Raw genomic sequence first — 11,760 nt, forward strand, 5'->3', positions numbered from 1 at the left:
ACTCCTGGCGCATCTGTGAATGAGCGGCAGAGGACAAAAGGGATCAACGGCACAGAGCCAAGGGAGAGAGTGACCACCATGACCTCATGGGTCAGCTGGGAGCCAGGAATGAAAAGACTCCAAGCAACCCCCACCCCAACACACACACCCAGCGTGCTCTTGGACAACTGAAGCCACCATGGGAATATGGGAGCGTGGAAGAGGAGGAATCGGCATTCGTCCGCAGGAGCTGAAAGAAAGCGGTTCTGTTTGGAATTTTAGGTCATGCCTTTCTCCGCACATTCCTCACTCTTCTCCCAACAATAAACTGTGTCAGAGCCGATACAACAGCCTCTCTTCTGGATACCTTGCACCACAAAACGCCTCAAACCATCAGCAACCACACACTAACCTCCAAAACTCGGGTGATAGCATTCTTTGATATCAGAGTTTAGAGAGAGTTGAGGAAATATAAAGACTTACTATATTTAAAAGTATCACATGGAGCAGGACACATCTCCACTGGGTAAATTACAAACAGACTGTGTGTACACTTGAGGTCTGAGCACTAATTTAAGTTTGGCAGCTACAATTCCCACAAACAGTTGTGGCTCGTGGTACAAAATAGCTTTTCTTGCAAGTTACGCACAAAATAATGAGCATATAATCTGAAAATACCACATATTTTATTTTTAGGAACCGTGACTTAGGCAGAAAAAATAAAACAGGATCAATCTGAGTCACCTCAAGTGGATATCAAGCGTGACTCCTACAAAATGTTGTGTTGGACAATCACAGTCATGACGGGTTGTTTATTTGGCTGTCAAATTAAAAGTCAGAGCATGCAGTAAAAACTGAAAAATCCTTCATTCTGTACACGAGCCAGACATGTTAAAATAAATAAATAACTTAAAGAACGAAAAACAAATCGAAACAAAAGTTGTGTACAGCTCTGAAACACAGAGGCTACAGAACGTAGCTGAATGTTCATTGGTCTACTCATTTAAACGTGGAGAGGTGCAACTGTGGAGCCAATACACTTTGGTCTCAGCCTCTTCACTCTTTGGGGCTGCCTGCACTTTTTTCTTTGGCAGTTTAGTTTGACAGTCTCTGCTGCTTTGAGTCTTTGGGGTAACAGCTCTGTTCACTGCTCACAGCTTGCTCTCCTCCTCCTCCAGCGGTCGGTTCAGGCCCGGGATGAATTTGAGGAGGCGCCTGCGGAAGCTCTTCTGTTTGGGCTTCCTCTGCAACGAGTTGAATCCTCCCTGCTTTTCCCCTGAGGTGGGCGACGACGAAGATCCCCTCATGTAGCTGCGTGTGCTGGCGCTGCGGGTCAGATGCGTCTTGGCTGACAGGAAGAGCTCGCTGGCCGGCCGGAGGCGGTGCTGCCTCTGCGGCGGCTGCTGCTCCTTCTTGTTGTCTGCGCTGGTGTTGTCCGAGTCCACGCTGCTGTCCGCCTGGTACAGGCAGGTCTGGTACAGAGGGTCGTCCTCGGTGGCCGTGCTGAGAAAGCTGGCGCTGCTGCTGGTGCTGCCAGTGCAGCGGAGAGCTCTCTGAGCGGCGGGGCTGGGAGTGCCGAGGCTGCCGTACACGCCTGCTGACTCCAGGGACTCGTACACTGCAGCATCACTCATTACTATGCCTGCAGGACAGAGGGGCAGAGTTAGAATGGTGTGCTGACACAACTTTAAATACACGGTATTGTGGAAACTATTCACACCGAGACGAGTACAGAGGATAACATGTACATTTTTTTTAGGTTTTTGCTTCAAGAATATTTGTTTTGTCTGCTATGAACTTTATTGTCTCTCCTTTTTGTAAAAAAAAAAACAAAAAAACTTCTCAAAAAGGTGGAAGATGGAAATCTGGACATATTGATATGTTTTAATACCTTAATTGATTGAGTGTATCATCCCGGTGAAACAAAGCAGATTGAATTGATGAGACATATAAAACCTACCATGAACAAGCCTCTGCTCCTGCACCATCAGCGACCGATATTCATCCCATTTCTCATGAAGCGTTTGCTGCGAAAAGCAAGACAGAGGCTTGTTAAATTATTGTGTCAAGGAAACGACAACACACAGTGGTTTACAGTTAAAATCTGGTGATCTGGCACTTTTCAAAGCACAGAGACTAAAGAGCCAAGTTATCTGTGTCCGAACCGCACGTCCACTGGCCACATAAGTGATAAATGACTCTGTGTGTCAGGGGAAATGCTGTTAAAAAAATTACGACGTGTGTGCAAGAGAAAAGCTGCACTGACAAATAACAGGAGGATGATGTGTTAGGGGACCTTCCCAAACACCACTAACTGTCAGGTAAATACATACGAACAGGATTGTATCAGTTTTTATCATGGCCAACATAAATGAGTCAACAATGAACGTAGAGTTCAGTGTGAGATCATCATCTACTAACGTTTTCATCTCGTCAAATAGGGTGTTCTCAGCAGCCTGCTAATCTTTAAAACGTTGGATTAGTGTCTCAGAAAGCGGCTGTGTTGCAGCTCTCGTGGATTAGAGCGCGACAGCTGCTGTAATCTTCGGGGAAAGCGCGCTCACTCGAGCCACTTCACAGGCAGCTTTTTACCAGCCACCAGTTAAGAATGCCTGCAGCGATCAGTGAGGCTGCTGGAGAAACTGCTGATGCAACAGGTGGAGCTGCTGGAGGGACAGGTGTGGAGAGAGAGAGGGGAGGGGGGGGTGTCTATATCTAGCATGTAACATAACGTGTGTGTGTGTGTGGGGGGGGGGGGGGGGGGGACTGGCAGAACAGCACACAATGAGGCTGACTCACCCGCTTTACGAACGGTGAGAAACTGCTACAGCAAACACTGAGGAGAAAAACTCACCTTCAGAAACTGTAGTCGGGCCTCCAGCTCCGCTTTCCGGATTGAGTCACTGTAAACCGTCTCCAGTCTGTAAGTGTAAAACCAGAAGGCTGTAGGATTAATACGCGTAACAGGAAGCACTTATAAAAACTACAAGGGCAGAAAACAGAGGTTCGAAAAATGTGGCCGACCATATGAAAGGCCCTTTTCATAAGACGGTGGCGGGAAGGGATCTGGTGTGAAGGAGTTTACAAGGGAGGGATGGGGGAAGGATAACGAACATATACAGTTTCCACTCCAGACACTCCAGTGTAGCAAATCCTTTGAATCACATGAGTGGGTGACCAACTTATAGAGCTCGATTTCACTTTAACAGTTTATGCAGACAGGAGTTGTAAGTATAATTTGATGATGTCAGTCTATAAAATCTGTGCCCTCACAGGCACTCTGATGCGGTTCACCTCACTTCTGTTGCAGCAGCTCTCAAAGCTCACAGACGGGGCCTCGCTAATTGTCCTTTTAATCTTTTACAAGCAGGGAAGGAGGATGAGTGCGGTTGATATTAACACCCACTCAGCCCTCATCTCAACTGCTAGATATTCAATGCTAACAGCGACGTTCAAGATAGTGATGCTACAGCCGACAAAACTATTCTTACTCGATAAAATGGAAGAAAGATGATAAAAATGTATTTCTCCAACATTAAACTCTTTAGCTGCCAGACACACCTCTCCACGGTCTGATTAGGGTGTCTGACCATTTGTGTAACTTTCCCAAACCGTCAGTTGTGACACTCACACCCACTTCACGCAGCAGTTGGCCAGCATGTCAACAACCAAGCGCAACACTATGAATGTTTTACAGGAGAGACGTCTATATCGATCTGCTTTTCAACTACAAACACTTTTGTCTACATAAATTCAGTTCTTTTAACTTTCACGATTACGTTTCATGTGTGTACCTGAGTGCATTGCCGCAGGCCCTGATGAGCTGAACGATCTCCTTGTGCCGAAATCCCTCCACGGTGGCGTCGTTCACACTTGCGATGGTATCCCCTGCACACACACACACAAACAACATATGTGTTAACCAGCAGCCATCAGGTCAGGATGCTCTTAAGTTCGCTGTGTCTTCAATTACAGCAAGCTGCGGCCAACTGAGGCTCGTTTGATTCTAAATGAAACCTTGACACACATGCAACACAAATGTGGTGGGCCATGCATGTGCAGTCCTGGCAGACGGCTCATCACTGAACTGCAGCCGCCAAATTGGAAAGAAGCATATTTCATCATGTTAAAGCCATACATGTGTATCTATCTATGAGAGTCACACCCTTCCACTGAGTGTGAGCTCTCACGCGTGACTGCGGCCTTTGTGAGGCTTCAGCACAAAGCCCTTTTTCCTCTTTCAAAAACCACCGCCTAATCTGCTTCATGCGATGAAGTCACTGTGTCCGCAGCAAGACACAGGCAACAATAGAGCGAGCATGTCAGGAATGTAGGAAGTGAAACTGAAGTGACATACGCAGGTTGGATGAAGGAAGGAGGTGGCAGCACTGAAGAATCACCCTCCCTCCTTTTTTGACACGCTGACGGAGACACAACGCTGAGAGCGGCCAGCTTGTGACTGAGCAGTCATGAGTTTGCAAACCAGAGACAATTTATAGAAGCAAAGTGACCGACTTCTGCGGCTCTCTTTAGCACGACATTGACCACAAAGCTGCTTCTTCTCTTTGCATGCTGACACACATTTTCTTCACTGATGAAAACACAGCTTCATGCGCTGGATTATTGTTTCTATGTTTGAGGAATATCTTGAAAAGGACCCAAAAAGGATATGAGGCATATTTGCCAAATAGAAATAACACCTCCTTTAAAACTGGCATTTAAGAGGTTGTCTTTGCTTCACTCTATCTGGCACACTGGTGAGAAGAGCTGGCAAATACGCACTACGGCTGAAATAGCCGCTCGCTAAGTTGTTTGTTGACTGGAAAATGAGTGGGCACACATTCATATTTGTACTTCCCTAAACAGCCGGCTGAAACGCACAAGTGTTTTTGTTGACGTGGAGTCCGTGAATGTCAGCTGGCAAACACAAAAGAGGATGAGCTGAGCCAAAACCTCTTGACATACTCACTTCCCCTCGCGTCTATTGCAAGTGTTTTCCAGGTTATTTCGGGCTTTGATACAGCTCAAACAAAAACAGAGAGACACTAAACTCACCAACTTTAAGTCCCGCTTGCTGGGCCGGGCTGTCATCGTGCACCTTGCACACAAATGTGCACATCTCCACTGAGTTTTGGTCTTGATGGTGCAGGCCGTAAGTCTGAAAGAGACAGAAGAAGCACAGTGATTAACCTGGAACCTCATAAATACCACCGTATTCTTTTTGAGCAAGAATCATCTTACACAATGTGACTGATGTCTGCAGTTTTGAAATTGTTGGCTGTACAATGCAACACTGATAAACCAGCGAGCGACAGCTGAGGAGGCTATGACGGACTATACAGGAAGGCAGATTGTATCAGTGACCGCGCAGAGACGTGATGCAAAAATGCAAAGTAAGAGCTTAATTTCTCTTGTCTGATTAAACAGGAACTGCTGGTTGACTCTTTCAACACAAGAAAAAGTTCACATTTTTTCCAAAGTCCCTCTTCAGACAGTACTGACGGGCCGTATGTGCACTGAAATGGTTATCGGTCACTGGAACTGAGTGAAGTGAATATCTTCCAAAATTACAGTCCTTGATTCCCAAATTCCCTCTTTATGTGACCATCTGTCCACTGCAACCCAGCAAGAAAGCACAGAGGGGGGATTTCATGCAGAATAAACTTTGGATGATGTCTACCTGATCAGACTGCAGCGGCACCATCATCTTTACCACTAGATTTGTTCGCTTTCAATGTACATGTAAGCGTTTTTTTAACAACCTGTGACAGTGAAATCAGCCACTTAACAAACCCACAGCAGGTCAGCTTAATAAGTGCAGAACATTGCTGTAAGCTAACAATATATCACCTGCTTATTATATATCTAATGTTGTCGTGTTGTCTTGGAAACTGTTTTTGTTACTTCCACATGAATTTACATGCACTTCCTTGTTTCATTCTGTCAGTCTGTCAGCAGAGTGTCACTGCAGGCATCAGATAGACTTCCTCTTGTCACGCAACTATCCGTCAGTCAACCTGCTGCTGCTGAGGGAGCCTGTAACTATGAGGGCCTTTCCCTCAACGATCAGGCCGGGAGACTCACTAAACCACGAGTGTCGCGCAAAATAACATGCAGGTTATGAAGTTTCCATCCACTTCAGTCAGTGTGTTCCCATTAAAACATGGATTCAACTTGGAAGAGTGTCTTTTATGGAAATGTATAATGATTCAGATCTGCCCGACTGTGCCTGTGCTTGCTGCTGGCTCGCTGAGAGCTTCCCTGAAAGATAAACACATCTCCATGCAAATATCTGTGAAATGCAAAAATCCCATTTACATGCTGGATCTTCGGCTCCGTGTGTGTTAACACAACAGGCGCCGAGGGAGAAAACCACCAGGAAACACAAGACTCTAAACTCATCTCTCTCTCTGCTGACCGTCCAGCTAGCCCTCATGATCTCACTTCCTTCTGGCCACAGGCAGGCAGGAAGGGCGGGAGCCTCCATGGAAACCGTAAATAGAACAATATGTCTTTTCCTCAAAGCAGCACATTACTCCTTGTCCAGAAACTTTAACTTGCTGCAAAAGCATTAAAATATCCAAATCAACATTTAACCATTTCTCAAAACTATTTAAAGAATGGGATGTGCGTTACAGAGCAGACATTAAGAGGCAGCGCCTCAGGGCGTCTTGAGCAGGGCGAGGGAGATCAGACAGATACGGAGGTCAAATGTGTGAAACGTCTGCCTGCTGAGCGGGTGAGAGTGAGGCAGGTATTACATGGGAAGCGTGTGAGCAAACCACACGGCTTAAAATACAGACGCCGGGAGAGAAAAAAAAAAAAACCATCTCGTCCTCTCTCCAGTCATGGGACTAACATCAGCACGTTCTTTAAATGACGCGCAACCTTTCACCCCTGTCTGAGCGAGGCAAATGCTCGGATTAAGAGATTCACACGATAAGATGTACAAGCTTCAGTGGCTCATCATCTGTTGACAGACATGTGGCCCACCACTGAAATCCTGTTAAATGGCCCTCGAGAGGTTAAGAGATCCCCCCATATGTCACCGCTGATCCTCTTACCTGGATCTCGAAGCCAAACGTCTCCTCTTCCTTTTTCTCCAGGACCACCACTTTTCTGGAAAGAAGGAACAGATTTTGTCATTTTCATTTCAACTCTTTTCTGCAGCTATCGCAACTGTTTTTGAACCGTCAGATTCCCTTTGTGTAAAATCAAAATGTGTGAACTGTGTGATCCTGGAGCTTTTCCATAACCTCTGTGGAGAGAGAGGGAGCCTCCGATGTATAGCTGCAAAGATTAGTCGGTTAATTAGCATTTACTTTGATGATCAATCCATCATTTAAGACTTTTTTTAAAGCAGCAATACCAAAAACTTGTCAGTTGCAGGTTCTCAAATGAGAGAAATTGCTGCTTTTTCTTGGTTGCACATTAAGAACAGTGATCTAATTGTAGAAATTAAGCAGCATGTGTGTACTTTGTGATATGGGAGTAGAATCAAAAGCAGACAGAGCACAAAGGGCATGAAATCAAACAGAACTGAAGCATTCAGTCAATTAATCAGCAGCCATTTAGAAGACTGATCAGTTTTTAAGCAAAATGCCAAATATTCAGTGGTGCCAGCTTTGTAAATGTAAGAGTTGTGTAATGTGTAGTTTTCTACTTTTCTCTGTTTTATGTCATTGAGTTTTGGGGGGTTTTCAACATCACCTTGGATCTATGTTACTGTGAAAGGAATGTTTCACTTTTGACTTATGTGTTCATAATCATGTAATCATCAAATCATTCAATATTGAAAGAAACCGCCTTGAAGAACAATCTCATATTTCACTGTTCAATGTTAAAACACAGCTAAAAGATCACATCGACCGCGGCGATCACGCTCCGATAACACTGTTAGACTCACTATGGACAGTTCAAAGAAAAAAAGCCTGTAAAATGGCTTTAATGTGTAAAATTGGTTCCCCTTTAAAGCGAATACATATTGGATCTTATAGTCTATTCATCAGCTTTTAAGCGGTGGTGGTATTTAAAGATTCGCTGATAAAACAGCATTTTTGTACATAAAATCAAAAAAGCAAGACCAAAATAAGGAGGAGGTCAAAAAGACGTTAATGTCCGACTGTAGCTTCCTCTTTTCCCTCGTTATCTAAACTGCATAACAAGTTATGTCTTCTGGCAGCACAGGACTTCTTCTGTGTCCAGCAGCGTCACAGCCAAACGTACAGTTCAAGGATCAGTTGGACTGAGGGGCGTCAGCACTGTGTCTGACATGCAGAGGAAACACATGAAAATTCATGAGAACCCTCAAGAATATCATGCATGACAACACGGCCATCATTAAAGAGCGTTTGTTTGACTGAGGGCCTTTCAGGCTGAGATGGGGATGCTCGCTTGAGATCATTTTCCAGGAGGAAGCTGCTGCCATGAAAAGATTAGTGTTCAGGTAGAAGCAGAGATAAAGAACAAAGGACACGGTGAATGTCAGTGAGGGATGAGGGGAATTATACCTTTGCGGCTCTGGCGACTGCGTCAGTGGTTTCCACTTCTGAAGCCTGCCACCCTGCGAGGAGAAAGTGAAACAAGACATGAAGCGTGTCAGACACCTGTGTTAGGATAACGCATGATTACTCATGAGGGCACCCCCCCCCCACCCTCCGCATTTCCCGGACACACCTACTGCACACATCACAGCATCAACCGGTCCGGCAAGTCCTAAAGCCGCACGCGTGTGCTGCGCGGTGTGTTTGTGTTTCTAAGTCATCATTGTGGTAGAAAACTGTGAGGATGAAACTAGAAATGCGTGTCTGGCTGCTCTTTGTTCATTTGAAGCAGTCACAACAACAGAAGAAGACCTCGGAGCACCTAAATTTAGCCTCAGTTTCACCCAAAAATCAGCTGCCTTCAGGCACCCAAACTGTTGTCCTATCTGAAATTTTAGATCATTAAGAGCAGTTTGTTCAAATTCCAGCCTATTAAAGAGACAAATAAGACACAGTGGTGAACACTGGGCTAGATTAACTACCACAATAACTGCATTGAGTCAGACCCAGAGTCAACAGTGGGTCAGGACCCTGCCCTACCTGACTGTGTAAATAAGGAAGGCATCTGTACAGAAGGCTCCACTAAATCACTTACAATCAATCCTCGTCTGTTCCAACTCAATCATTTTCAAATGCTGCTCTTATGAAAGGCCACTTTGTGCCACAGTCTCTCTGGGTAGTAAAATGTTGCTTTCTTTATGTCCCAACACTTACAGAATTGTCCCAGTGTCTCAATGAGGGCATTTATTCCCAAATACCCACAGAGCCTAACGGGGGTGGCTCCAGCAGGATCTCCGTGCCTGTGTGCGCACAATGCTCTGTTGTAGCCCCTCACTCCAGTTACTGCACTCGTATACGAGTGTGTAGGTCTGTGGATGACTGGGCCTCTCTTTACTGTACTCTGTTACTCAAACTGTTCCGCTTTTGCCAGAAAGTCCAGAGGACGTAAAGTTACAGGATCGAGTTTTAGACACAAGAGTAGGAAAATGTGCCAGTTGACCGACTAGACGTTCCAACTTTTAGTCAATGTTATGCAACTGCGGCTGAAGCTGATGTCACTCTGGACCATCAGACGAGGGGCTGGCTGTCAGTCCCGGGCTCTGATCTGCTCGTGTGTTACTATCAGGTTAAAACGATTGACTCGTTCATCTTTGATGTAGATGGAAGAAAGAAGTTATGTGCACTCTTTTTTTCTTATTTTCAGACCTCAGTAGAGGTCAGTCTGATTGAAATGTTTTACCCAACATTATTGTAAATACCTGATTAATTAATTAGTAGTTTTAAGTGTTAAAATGGCAAATGTCCAGTCACATGGTTACAGTTCAATGACCTAATTATGGACATTTTGGTTTTTGTCTTCTGTCTTTTAACAACTGAATTACTTTTAGCTGAAATTGTGTCTTGGCTCTTACTTGTTGTTTGTTTTTTTCTATATTTTACAAAAGTACCATTTTATTGTGTAATTTAATCAAATTATGATCATCACACCAAAAGCCTGAGGTTTTTTTTTTTCTAAATTACCTACATGAACACTAAAAATACCAATATTTTTCATCATCCCTCTTGGAAAAATCATTCATTTGTATCTGAACATGAGCTCCTCCTGTCAAATCCTCATTTTGGTTTGGTCCACATCTGAGTGACTGTTCTGGGCCCTGGTCTACCTGACACTGTGTAAACCACATTGAGTGTTTGGGTGGTCCACACTTGCCCCTGGATGGGCAACTGTTGGCCCTCAGTGAGATGCCCTCTGAAGGTGAAGACTGTGAGCAGCTTCCAGCAAACAACAACCAGCAAACTGACAAGAGCTCACATTTGCATCCCACTGAACTAGATAAGAAGGTGCTAAGTTCATGGATGTTTGGCCATAATTACAGATCATCAGGTGAAATAACCACAGAATTCAACAACAAGTGTTCATTCTTCCTGGCAGTCCACTGTCCAAAGGCTGAACTGGGACTGGACATCAGTTGGTGCTAATGAGGCTAATAAAGAAACTGTTCTGCCTGTAAAGTTACAAGAAAAACTTTACAGTAAGTGAGTCTGAAAGTCTTGTATGAAGTTAAAAAGTTAAAAACTTTACGCAGAATAACTTTTAGAGGGCAGTTAATAACTAACACCATCTAGTTTACAAGTTTTAGCTGAAAATGTGGATAACTTCAAACAAGACGCAATGGATGAGGACAGAAGACAGAAACAGGCTCCGAAGAGTTTATGGACTTTTTTTTTTTTTTTTACCTTTTTGAAGTTTCTGGGCAGCGTCCCGCCGGAGTAAGCCAGGGTCCTGTAGTTGTAAACCTCCGAGGAGTTTGTCGGTAGGTCCTTCGTCCTGCAGCTGTCTGACTTTGACGAGGGGAAGTAAATGTCGTGGTCCTGAGATGCGGGTCCACTCTCCGCTCCGCTGGAGTTCACCTTCTTCAGCCTCCTGAACGTCATGGTGAGCTCAGGGGGGGAAATAACCAGGTAGGCTGTGCTGTCGTCCTCTGCTCGGCGAACAGCAGCTCACAGAGATGCTGAGCGTCTCCTCCGTCTCAGAGTTTGTGGTGAGCAGCAGGCTGAGGCCGAGGCGGGGACTTTGCCGTGAAGGACACAAATGAGTGCCAATAGCCGTGTTGACGTGCATCCTTTCTGCTGCCTTCAGGTGCGCCTCGGACTTTTCCGCTTCACATGTCGGAAGCTGAACGTGAGAAGCTTTTTTTTTTTTTGCTTTCTGGGTCGTAAATGCAGCAAAAGTAGTGATTGTATTTTAGTAAATAGTTTTAGAATCAAAAAGTTAAAGTATTCAGATCATTTGCTTAAGTTAAAGTAGTCGACTAACACCACACAGGGAAAATAATTCAGTATTCAAAACCTCACTGAAGTAAAAGTGTATGTCCTGAGAGTTATCAGAGAAAGGTACTTAAAGTATCAGCAGTATGCATCTTTCCTAAATCAATGTATACGTTAAAGTTTGATGTTAAGTTCAGTGAACATGCACCTCTCAGTCCTTACTGTAGAAATCCCACTGACTCTGTTGAGCTTGTTTTTGTGACTCTAGTTTGGATTCTTTTTTCCTCATTAGTGATGGTTTTATGTAAATGTGTAGATTCACACACACACACACACACACACACACACACACACACACACACACACACACACACACACATATATATATTATATAATGTATATAGTGTATGTGCAGAGTTTGACACCAGAGGGCTTTTTTCACACTCGTCAGCTGAAGGGGGGAAAGTTT

The 11,760-nt window shown here is 44.6% G+C and overlaps 1 protein-coding gene across 1 annotated transcript; it reads right to left on the reverse strand.

Annotated features, from left to right (window-relative positions):
- Nucleotides 1-648: 648 nt before the first annotated feature.
- tamalin (trafficking regulator and scaffold protein tamalin) lies at nt 649-11,095 on the reverse strand. The gene is made up of 8 exons (XM_070839503.1): nt 10,761-11,095; nt 8,490-8,542; nt 7,044-7,098; nt 5,035-5,137; nt 3,774-3,867; nt 2,834-2,900; nt 1,940-2,006; nt 649-1,621 (listed from the first exon to the last, which is right to left on the reverse strand). Exons 1-8 carry the CDS (start codon nt 10,956-10,958, stop codon nt 1,131-1,133), a joined length of 1,128 nt encoding a protein of 375 aa, XP_070695604.1. The 5' UTR covers nt 10,959-11,095; the 3' UTR covers nt 649-1,130.
- Between the last annotated feature and the right edge of the window lie 665 nt (nt 11,096-11,760).

Source organism: Pempheris klunzingeri, chromosome 11 (assembly GCF_042242105.1).
Source record: "Pempheris klunzingeri isolate RE-2024b chromosome 11, fPemKlu1.hap1, whole genome shotgun sequence".
Classification (NCBI taxonomy): Eukaryota; Metazoa; Chordata; class Actinopteri; order Acropomatiformes; family Pempheridae; genus Pempheris; species Pempheris klunzingeri.